The sequence below is a fragment of the Carlito syrichta genome, unplaced genomic scaffold, assembly GCF_000164805.1.
Source record: "Carlito syrichta isolate Samal-C Ts95f unplaced genomic scaffold, Tarsius_syrichta-2.0.1 Scaffold309111, whole genome shotgun sequence".
NCBI lineage: Eukaryota > Metazoa > Chordata > Mammalia > Primates > Tarsiidae > Carlito > Carlito syrichta.
Window position 1 is genome coordinate 63,246 of NW_007253207.1, and position 11,326 is coordinate 74,571.

Below are 11,326 nucleotides of genomic sequence, written 5' to 3' on the forward strand. Positions count from 1 at the left end.
CGGGAGCGGCCACTGCACTCCAGTCTGGGTGATAGAGTGAGACTCCAACTCAAAAAAAAAGAAAAAGAAAAAGAAATGTGTTGTTATGTAGCCATTAAGCCTGATAAATATATTCATAATAAATTGTGTTTGTGTATGTCCCTGCATAGTAGTATGTGAAATATCTTGTTTTTGACAAAAGAGAAACATATGTAAGTACCAAATGCTAGTTGCCCAACTCATGGTTTCCTGTGTTCAGTGTAGAAAAATGTTGTAATTTAGCTGGGTGCGGTGGCTCACGTCTGTAATCTCAGCACTTTGGGAGACAGAAACAAGAGAATTGCCTGAGGTTAGGGGTTCAAGACCAGCCTGGGCAACTTGGCAAGACCTTGTCATCAGATAAATAAATAAACTGTCTGGATGTGGTGGTCCCCAGCTACTTGGAAGGTTGAGATGGAAGGATCATCTGAGCTCACCAGGTCGAGGCTGCTGTGGCCATGAGTGTGCCATTGCACTCCAGCCTGGGTGACAGAGTGAGACTCCAACTAAAAAAAAAAGGTGTAATTTAAGAAAATTTCATAATGGTAAGGGCTATTCATGAATCTGCTTGATAATAATTAAGGTACATGTTTTAGGTTTTGAGATTCAGAGAGTGGAAAATGAGCAAATTACTCATGTAGGCTTTAGCAGCAGAGGCACTGATGGTCCTCTTTAATTCTGTGGAAACTGATTATATAGAGTTATTTTATCATACCCAACTAAATTAGTGTCAAGAGACTGAGGGAAAAAAGCACTCAGGGCACAAAGTACCTACCCAGGAATTATATTGTAAGCCAGCTGCAGAAATGACCTGCTGTAACCTTTTTTTTTTTTTTTTTTTTGAGTTGGAGTCTCACTCGGTCACCTAGACTGGAGTGCAGTGGCCGCTCCCGGCCACCACAGCCTCGCCAGCTGGACTCCGGCGATCCTTCCGCCTCAGCCTTCCGAGTAGCCAGAATTACAGATGCGTGCTACCACGCCCGGCTGACTTTTTGATTTTTATTGTAGAGATGAGGTCTCGCTGTCCAGGTGGGTCTCGAACCCGCAGGCTCAGGCAATCCACTCACCTCAGCCTCCCAAGGGCGCGGGATTACAGGCTGAGCCACCGAGCCTGGCCTGCTGTAACCTTAAGACCAGTTTTACCTAGTGGTTGCTGGAACAAACTGTCATGGATCCTAAGATTAGTTTTGCCTACTACCAGTAAGAGCTTCAGAAATCAGAGCTTGCCAGCTCCTAAAACTTCACTGATGCCAATGAGTTTTCTTTCAAAACAATATGGAACATTTATCTTTCTAATACAACTCCCACCTTTTTTTGTTTTTGTTTTGAATTAGAGTCTCACTTTTTTGCCCAGACTGGAATGCATGGCACACTCATGGCCACCCCATTGTCTACCTGCTGGGCTCCAGTGATCCTTCTGCCTCAGCCTTCCAGGTGGCCGAACTACAGGTGTGTGCTACCTCGCTCAGCTAATTTTTTGATTTGATGTAGAGTGCCTGGACTTGTCTCGAACCCGTGGGCTCAGGCAGTCCACTGGCCTCGGCCTCCCAAAGTGCTGTGGTTACAGGCTGAGCCACCAAACCCAACCAAACCCCCACCTTTCTTTGTTCTTTGGACATACTGGGGGCCACCATGGTTTGTATGTATGTCCTGGATTACAATCCTACTTTTTTTGTTTTTGAGCTGGAGTCTCACTCTGTCGCCCAGACTGGAGTGCAGTGGTCGCTCCCGGCCACCGCAGCCTCGACCTGTTGGGCTCCGGCGATCCTTCCTCCTCAGCTTTCCAAGTACCTGGAACTACAGGCACGCACTACCACATCGGGCTAATTTTTTTATTTATTATAGAGATGAGGTCTCGCCAAGTTGCCCAGGCGGGTCTCGAACCTGCGGGCTCAGGCAACCCACTCACCTCAGTCTCCCAAAGGCGCGGGATTACAGGCTGAGCCACCGAATCCGGCTAGTGCTAATCTTTCAAGAGCTCATCTTTGGTTTTCTCTCTCATCTCATCTAGTTATCATGCTATTGGTCTTTTTGGCTATAGCACTGAGACTTCTCAGTTGCTTATGGGCAAAGAAGTGATTGCTTGACTGGTGTAGACTTAGGGATAGTAAGAGTGTATGTAATATGTAAGACCCTAAACATGCTAGAAAGTATTAGGTAAAAAAATTTTTTCTCTTTTGAGTTGAGATCTCACTCTGTCATGCAGGCTGGAGTGCAGTGGTACATTCATGGCTCACTGTGGCCTTGTCCACCTGGGCTCAGGTGATCATTCCATCTCAGCCTCCCGAGTAGCTGGGACTACAGGCGCACACCAGCATGCCTGGCTAATTTTTTAATTTTTTAATTTTTTGTAGAGATGAGGTCTCACTATGTTGCCCAAGCTGGTCTCAAAGTCCTGTGCCCAAGCACTTATGTTACTGCCTCAACCTTTCAAAGTGTTGGTATTACAGGCATGAGCCACCGTGCCTTGCCTTTTTTTTTTTTGATCAGGGTCTCACTCTGTTGTCCAGGCTAGAGTACAGTGGCATGATCATGGTTTACTGCAGCCTCAACCTCCTGAGTTCAGGTGACCCTTCTTCCTTAGCTTCTGAGTAACTAGGACTACAGGCATGCATCACCATGCCTAGCTAATTTCTTCTACTTTTTTGTAGAGACAAGGTCTTGCATTGTTGCCCAGGATGGTCTCTAACTCCTGGGTTCAAATAATCCTTCTGCCTTGTTCTCCCAAAGTGCTAGGATTATAAGTGTGAACCACCATGCATGGCCTGATTGAAGTTAAATTTTGAATGGACACTGAGTTTCTGTACATGTCTTTCTGGGTGTAATGTAACAGTACTGCAGCAATTAAACTGAAGTTATAGCAGACATAGGTTCCAATGAACAGGCCAATAGACCTGAGGTGTTCGGGCCAAAGCATTTGTTTGTATAATCACCCACTCACATCGGCTAGAAAGGTCTTGTGAGAAGTGTTTTATGATTCAAAAAATGCCAACCACCCCCACTCCCACTTTAGTTGAGAAATTGAAATGAATGTATATTAAAACCAAGAAGAAAAGCTATTCATTAGTTCCTTGTGACTTTTTCCCTCTCAGATTGTTCAGTAAACTGTTTAGCTTATTAAATATTTGTGTTGAGAATTAGTATAGACTAGTTAACAAGGACCAACTTAAAACTATTTTGGGCCAGGTAAGGTGGCTCATGTCTGTAATCCCGGTGCTTTTGGAGACTGAGGTGGGAGAATCCCTTAAGACCTGGAATATTAGACTAGCCTGGGCAATTTAGTGAGACCCCTATCTCTACAAAATAAAAAAAAAAAAGATAACTCACACATGGTAGTGACACCCACATTCCTAGCTACTGGAAAAGCTGAGATGAGAGAATCACTTGAGCCCAGGAATTTGAGGCTGCAGCATCAGTGAACTGTGATTATGTCACTGTACTCCAGTCTGGGCAGCAGAGGGAACAAGATTCTGGTTTTGTTTTTTTTTTTGAGTCACAGTCTCACTCTGTCGACCAGGCTGGAGTGCAGTGGCATGCTTATGGCCACTGCAGCCTCTACCTGCTGGGCTCAGGTGATCTTTCCACCTCAGCCTTCCAAGTAGCTGGAACCACAGGCATGCACCACCACACCCGGCTAGTTTTTTGTTTTATTGTAGAGACGAGGTCTCACCAAGTTGCCCAGGCTGTTCTCAAACAATCCTCTTACCCTTTACCTCCCAAAGTGCTGGGATTACAGGCTTGAGCCGCTGTACCCAGCTGATCCTGATCTCATAAACAAACAAACAAACAATTTCTACAGAGATGGTATAGAGAGTTTTTAAATACCCTCACCTAATTTCCTTGTCATAGTCTTGAGACTGTTGTCAAAATGAAGAAACCAAATTGCCACATTATTAAATCTCTCCACAACAGAATAACTGTTTTAAAAACTTCTAATTTTTAAAAAAACATAGCAAAAGGAAACTTCGAAATTTAATTTTTTAAAAAATGATTTCTTAAAAGTATATATTTCTTACCGAAACACGAAAACAGTTTTGAGTAACTAACTGGATGGCCAACCGCAGTGGTTCATGCCTATAATCCCAACACTTTGGGAGGCTGAGGTGGGAGGATTGCCTGAACCCACAGGTTCGAGACTACCTGGGCAACTTGGTGAGACTCATCTCTACAATAAATCAAGAAAAATTAGCTGGGCATGGTGGTACATGCCTATAGTTCCAGCTACTTGGAAAGCTGAGGCGGCAGGATCGCCTAACCCAGCAGTTTGAGGTTATGGTGGCAGTGAACGGGCCTCTGCCTTCCAGCCTGGGCGACAGAGAAAGACTAACTCAACCAAAAAAAAGTAACTGGAAAAGAGTTTCAACAGAAGTGACTGGTTTCATTGTTTGCATGTTAATTTTTTTTGAGTTGAGGTCTCACTCTGTTGCCCAGATTGGAGTGCAGTGACACAATCATGGCTCACCCTAGCTTTAACCTCCTGGGCTCATCGATTCTCCTGCCTAAGCCTCCCAAGTAGCTGGGACTATAGGCATGCCCCACCACACCTGGGTACTTTTTGTGATTTTTTTTTTTTTCTTTTTTCTTTTTTAGAGCTGGGGTCTCACTATGTTGGCCAGGCTGGTCCTCCCACCTCAGCCTCCCAAAGTGTTAGGATTACAGGCATGAACTACCACGCCCAGCTGAATGTGAAGACCTGGAGCTTTATTTATTTATTTTTATTATTTTTTAAATTTTCAGTTGGTGTATCACTCTGTCACCCAGGCTGGATTGCAGTGGCACAATCATGGCTTATCATAGCCTTGAACTGTTAGGCTCAGGTAGCTGGGACTAATGACATGTGTCACTGCATCTGTCTCTTTTTTTAATTAGATTTTTTACAATTGTGGTTGAAAAAGGAGTAACTTGAAAACTGTTTTATTTAGCTAAATACAGCTTTTTCTTTTCAGAACTGGCCAGGATACACTTTTAGAGCTGACAGCAGAACCTTTTTGCTTTTTTGAACACCAGGTCTTGATCCAAGTCTGTGTCTGGGCAGTTGTTTTCATTACTTGTTTTTCTGCTTTCTTTTGTGATTTCCCACCCTGCTCCCCAAAGGAAAGAAAATTCAAATAAAGCCATATGGCTGGTCTAAGATGGACAAAAACTTTAGGTCATTTGGCCAAAGGAATGGGTACTTTATGCTATCTAATTTGTCTTTTCAGTTAGTATTTTTTTTTGAGTTGGAGTCTCACTCTGTCGTCCAGACTGGAATGCAGTGGCCGCTCCAGGCCACCGCAGCCTCGACCTGCTGGGCTCCGGCGGTCCTTCTGCCTCAGCCTTCCAAGTAGCCGGAATTACAGGCATGCGCTACCACGCCCGGCTGGTTTTTTGATTTATTGTAGAGATGAGGTCTCGCTGCCCAGGCGGGTCTCGAACCCGCGGGCTCAGGCAATCCACTCACCTCAGCCTCCCAAAGGCGCGGGATTACAGGCTGAGCCACCGAGCCCGGCTTAGTATTTTTTTTACTGTAGTGTTCGATAGCTTTTTCTGTGTGCTCCAGATTTTGGTATCTCCCTTATATTTTTGGTGCTCAAATATATAATAGTTTTATTTGTTTTTCAGGCAACAGCTGAACAGATGCGTCTTGCTCAGGTGATCTTTGATAAGAATGATTCAGATTTTGAAGCTAAAGTTATACAGGTTCGTTTCTGGCGAAGGATACTGTCATTTTTGTGATCTCTTAATGCACTCAAAAAGATAATTTCACTAGAGATTTTCGTTTTAAATTATACTTTTTGCTTAGTCTCAACTCATATCTGTGAATTGGACTTGTGATTAAATACCTCTTTCGGTGGAGAGATGAAGGAATTCATCCTTGTGATAGTAGAATCTTTCTGAGTTACCAGTGCTCAACATTGGACTAGACACTTTTGAAAGCACACTGACAATATCTGTATCCTGTGCACGAAGGTAGAACATTTGAAAACAGTACATTTGGTGCATTCTCTAGAAATGTTTTTTTTTTTTTTTTTTTGAGTTGGAGTCTCACTCTGTCACCCAGACTGGAGTGCAGTGGCCGCTCCCGGCCACCGCAGCCTTGACCTGCTGGGCGCAGGCTATCCTTCCGCCTCAGCCTTCCAAGTAGCTGGAACTACAGGCGTGCGCTACCATGGCCAGCTAATTTTTGATTTATTGTAGAGATGAGGTCTCGCCAAGTTGCCCAGGCGGGTCTTGAACTCGCGGGCTCAGGCAATTCACTCACCTCAGCCTCCCAAAGGCACGGGATTACAGGCTGAGTCACCGAGCCCGACTTCTAGAAATGTTTAATTAGGGATGAGCTGACTTGCCTTTTCAAACATGCGTATGATTCCTAACTTTAGTTAGGAAAATTTAACATTATCTTTAGGGCAATATCTTCCTTTAGAGCTTTAATAAGAGGTCCTTTTGATAAGTCAAACTTCATTTCAAACCCTTCTTTACTGACTTCCTTTCCCATGAAGATTGTAGAAACCAAACTATAACCCCGACCTCAGTGCCTGATACTCTAGCCCTTGGTAGATGTCTTCTAATAATTACTCTTTGGAGTAAATGTCCCACAGTGTAATCTTTAGCAATTTACCATATAGATACTTTGTTCTTACCTATAGTTGCTGACATTAGACTAATAGTAATTTTTTTTAGAAGCACACAAAAGATTTATTAGAAATCATGCAATTCCTTCTTTGGAATGAGATCTGTGTATAACTTGAGACATACTTCTATATATTATATTGCTTTTTATCGGAATAGCATAGCAGATACACAAAAAAGAACATTGGTCCAGGAGTTCAGAGATTTAAGTTCTAACTTTAGTTCTGTTTCTTCCTCATTTAATCACTGGGGAGATGTTGATGCAGACTGTGCATCTTGACAGTTGTATGTAGCAGGTATTCAGTTAGTGCAGATCATTGATAAAAATTGGACATTTATATTAGTAGATATCCAAAGACTGAAACACTGGAAAGCTGTGGAGTTGGTAGAACTTTTGCTGCTTGATAAAATGAAAAGATGACAATAAGGAGGCCAACTGGTATAGAGCAAAAAATTGTGATAATGAGATCCAGAGACCTGGGTTCTAGAAGGGTTTGCTGTTAATGTGACCATATTCAGTTTCTTGAAATGTTGAGATCAAGCTGTTTTGAACTTGAGCTATAATACACATTAAAATAGTAGCCTGGCATGGTGACTTACGCCTGTAATCTCAGCACTTTGGGAGGGGGAGGTGAGAGGATTGCCTGAATCCAGAGGTTTGAGACCAACCTGGGCAACTTGGTGAGACCTCATTGCTACAATAAATCAAAAAATTAGCTGGGTATGGTGGTGCGTGCCTGTGGTTCCAGCTACTTGGAAGGCTGAGGTGGAAGGATCTCCTGAGCCCAGTAGGTTGAGGCTGTAATGGCCACAAGCGTGCTATGGCCCTCCAGTCTGGGCGACAGATGAGATGCCAACTAAAAAAAAAAACATGTTAAATGTAGTTACAACACAACAGACACGAGGGAGGACCCCAAAAACCCCAGAATTTCTTTATTAAAAACTATATGTTTATTCTTCCATGTTTAGACTTCAGTCACCTTCAAGGTATTTTCCACCTGATGTAATACACCTATTGCGATGCTTTCCCCACTGCTCATGCCGTTTTTTGTTTCATCTCTTCCACATCGGCAAAATGTTTCCCTTTGAGAACTTTTTTCATCCAGGGAAGTTACTGTAGGCACAATCAGGTGGATAGGGAGGATGGGTCACGAATGTCATGCTGCTTTTGGTCAAAAACTGCTGAACACAGCACTGTGTGGGCAGCTGTGCTTGTAAATCACCCATCATGAAATGGGCAAATGCTTTAAAAGAATCTCTCCCCCTCCAAAATTCACTGAAGCTGAACACAGCCTCTCTACAGCAACGCTAACTGGTACACTGATGCCAATGGGTTCCTAGAATACTTACCTAGCCAAGAAAGCCTGTACTATAAGGGACCTGCCCTCCAAAGAATAATTCCTGTTTTTTGGGGTCACCCCCTCGTATATAAATCATAGATTTGTTCATTGATACTTGAGAAATCTTCTTTGTGCCTAATCAGTGATTGTTCCAATGATGAAAATGCTAAGTAGTTTAATCTTTCTTGTCAATGAGAATAGACTGAGAGTTCTTTGATTGCTTCAAACATAGCACAGTATTGAAGCTCCTTGAGAAAATAATATGTCTGAGTGTGTTTTATGATGGATGCAGAATTTGACTTGTGAGACTTTAGGATGTTATAATTTAGTATGTATAAGGAGGATTCTAATCCAAGCAGTGATAGCCAATGTATGGAATGTTGTCACTGTGCAAAACATTTGTGTTGGATTTTCTGCAAATGGTGGCTAGATACTCATAATTCCACTTAAATATTAAGTTTAGGGATTCCATGCCATTGAACTAAGTTTAGTATTCAGATACCTGATCCTGGGTGTTCTGAGAGTGTTGGTATATATGTATGTGTGTGCTGCTGGTGAATAATCTGACTTGGTCAACTTGGAGGAGGATTGATATCTGCCAGTATTCATAGAAGGACATGCATGGAATAGCCACACACAAAAAAAGTAAATGTATCCTCATGTTAAATAAGAATCTGGAAGAGGCCATCTTCATGTAGGAGGATTACATGATTTCTGTATTTGCAAAGAAAAATCTCAAAATTAATATTAAGTGCCATTTTTGGACTCCCTCTGATCATTTTCTGGTATGTTCAATAGCTTATGGAAGTGACTGGGAAAAATCAGGATGAATGCATCGTGGCCCTACATGACTGTAATGGAGATGTGAACAAAGCTATCAATATATTGCTGGAAGGGAATTCAGACACGGTAAGTATTATTAATTGACTTGCAGTGTTACGATTTGTCTCCAATTCCATATCACATTTTCAGTTTCATCTTGGTTGAGGTTGGGGAGGTGGAGGGACTTATGGGTACCATTTCATATTTGTTTAAAGTTCGAGAAAGAACACTAACCTGAAATTACTTTTTTTTTTTTTTAAAGATGTGGGGTACGATTCAGGATTAGGTATACAAGTGGTCATCATACTGTTTTTGTTATGTATTGTTTCTCTATGAAGTCATACAGTATGAAGACTCGAAAGAGAAATTGATGATCTACTCCAGCCTTAAACAGCTTCCAAAATTCTCTCGGCCTGTGGATGTTTTCACCACCTGAAAAACTTCTCTTGGTTCCACTGCCTATGTTCCTTCATCTCAATAGTCACCTCTAACTACTTCTTGTATCTTCATAGACTAACAAACACCAGAATTTGCTGGTATATCTATTTGTTTATGTGTGAATATTCTACAGACACATTCTCAAGACAGTTTGACATATATTACTATTATTATTATAATTATTATTTTGAGTCAGAGTCTCATTCTGTCACCCAGGTTGGAGTGCAGTGGCATACTCATGGCCACTGCAGCCTCTACCTGCTGGGCTCAGGCAATCCTTCCGTCTTATCCTTCCAAGTAGCTGGAGCTACAGGCATCATGCCCGGCTAATTTTTCTTGATTTATTGTAGAGATGCGGTCTCACCAAATTGCCCAGGCTGGTCTCGAACTTGTGGGCTCAGGCAGTCTTCTCCCCTCAGACTCCCAAAGTGCTGGGATTATTGGCGTAAGCTACTGTGCCCAGTGCCTGGCCTGTTTTTTATTTTATTTTATTTTGCTTTGCTTTAGTTAAAGTCTGGTGAACATGCAGGCACACCAGAACTCTTCTCTTTGATTTTCAGAAGTATGCAACTAAAGCCATACCAGGCAATTGTCAGCCCTAAACTTGTGATTTCTGTGTGGAGATTGCATGGTATTTCATTTGTATTTTTTAAATTGAGGAAACAATTTCCGAACAAATTAAAAACAGATAATGACTCAACAAAAAGAGGTTACAACGATGATACATCAATAACTGCCTTTCTTTTTTTTTTGAGTTGGAGTCTCACTCTGTCACCCAGACTGGAGTGCGGTAGCCGCTCCCGGCCACCGCAGCCTCGCCTGCTGGGCTCTGGCGATCCTTCCGCCTCAGCCTTCCGAGTAGCCGGAATTACAGGCATGCGCTACCACGCCCGGCTGATTTTTTGATTTATTGTAGAGATGAGGTCTCGCTGCCCAGGTGGGTCTCGAACCCGCGGGCACAGGCAATCCACTCACCTCAGCCTCCCAAAGGCACGGGATTACAGGCTGAGCCACCGAGCCCGGCAATAACTGCCTTTCTTGTCAGTGTTCAGGTTTAATCATGTTCTCATTTTTAGGGACAGACTATATGAAAGTGAATTGCTATGAGAAACTGAAAACAAAAATGACTGTCTTTTTTAGTTAAGGAGAAAAAAGCAAAATGAATTTTGTTAGTATAAAAAGTAACTAATTTGGAAAATGTTTTACTATTTGAATATAGCACTATCTGTGGGTAAAATTCCAACACTGATCCACATGATAAACCACTAAATTTGTAAATATGTTGGGAAAACATATTGTGTTAAATGATAAATTAAAATTTTGAATGGTTTTTTTGCTGACATGCAGGGATAAATTTCTTGGGTTTTATAAAATGTAAGAAATGTGTTTACCTCATTGTTCATGAATGCAGCATAGAGTGACTCTCAGTTATTTTGAAAATGAACTGAAGAATTTAACTGCCCTCTTTATAAAAAAATAAGTCCTCTGAATAATATTTTTGTTGCCTTTTCTTTACACATTTTTGTGTAGCAGATTTCACTCCTTTTCTGTGTGGTAGTTGGGTGAATCTTTTAAATACCCAGTTTTCTTTTTGTTTTATTGAGTTTTAGCTTTTCTTCCTCATTTGGGATTGAACCTGAAGGGAGTGGTTCTTGGCTACATATTAGCTAAACTTTCTCTTGAAATTCAACTTAAAGCTCAACTTTTTCTTTTTTTTTTTTTAAGCATTTGTTAACATTTGAACCTTCCTCCATGTGGCTAAAAGCCATCAGGACACAGGCTCCCCCCACACCCTTAATCTTCTCCTCAGCTCTTCTGCTGAAGAATTTGGGCTTCACAATGACTGGCTGCTTTGGGAACTTTCCCTTTCCCAGAACTTTGTAGTAGCCCAGTTACACCACAATAATGATGGGAGCCTTCCTGTCTTGTTTTTAGCAGCATTCACTCTTGTCTGCTTACTGACCAAGTCCACAATTTATCACAGTTGACAGTTGGGCAGAAACTCTGGTTCCTCTTTAAGTGGTAATGCCTCATACCAACTTTCTTTTTTTTTTGAGTTGGAGTCTCACTCTGTCACTCAGACTGGAGTGCAGTGGCCG

General features: G+C 42.1%; 1 protein-coding gene and 1 pseudogene across 1 annotated transcript in view; one reads left to right on the forward strand and one right to left on the reverse strand.

Annotated features, from left to right (window-relative positions):
• The window catches only part of UBAP2 (ubiquitin associated protein 2), a 126,672-nt gene that overhangs the window by 38,779 nt on the left and 76,567 nt on the right, over window positions 1-11,326 (forward strand). The window contains exons 3-4 of the mRNA XM_008066797.2: window positions 5,620-5,697; window positions 8,766-8,876. Coding sequence (XP_008064988.1) covers window positions 5,620-5,697; window positions 8,766-8,876 — 189 coding nt within the window. The remainder of the gene's footprint in view (window positions 1-5,619; window positions 5,698-8,765; window positions 8,877-11,326) is intronic.
• Window positions 10,919-11,326, reverse strand: part of LOC110596433 — an 809-nt pseudogene continuing 401 nt past the window's right edge.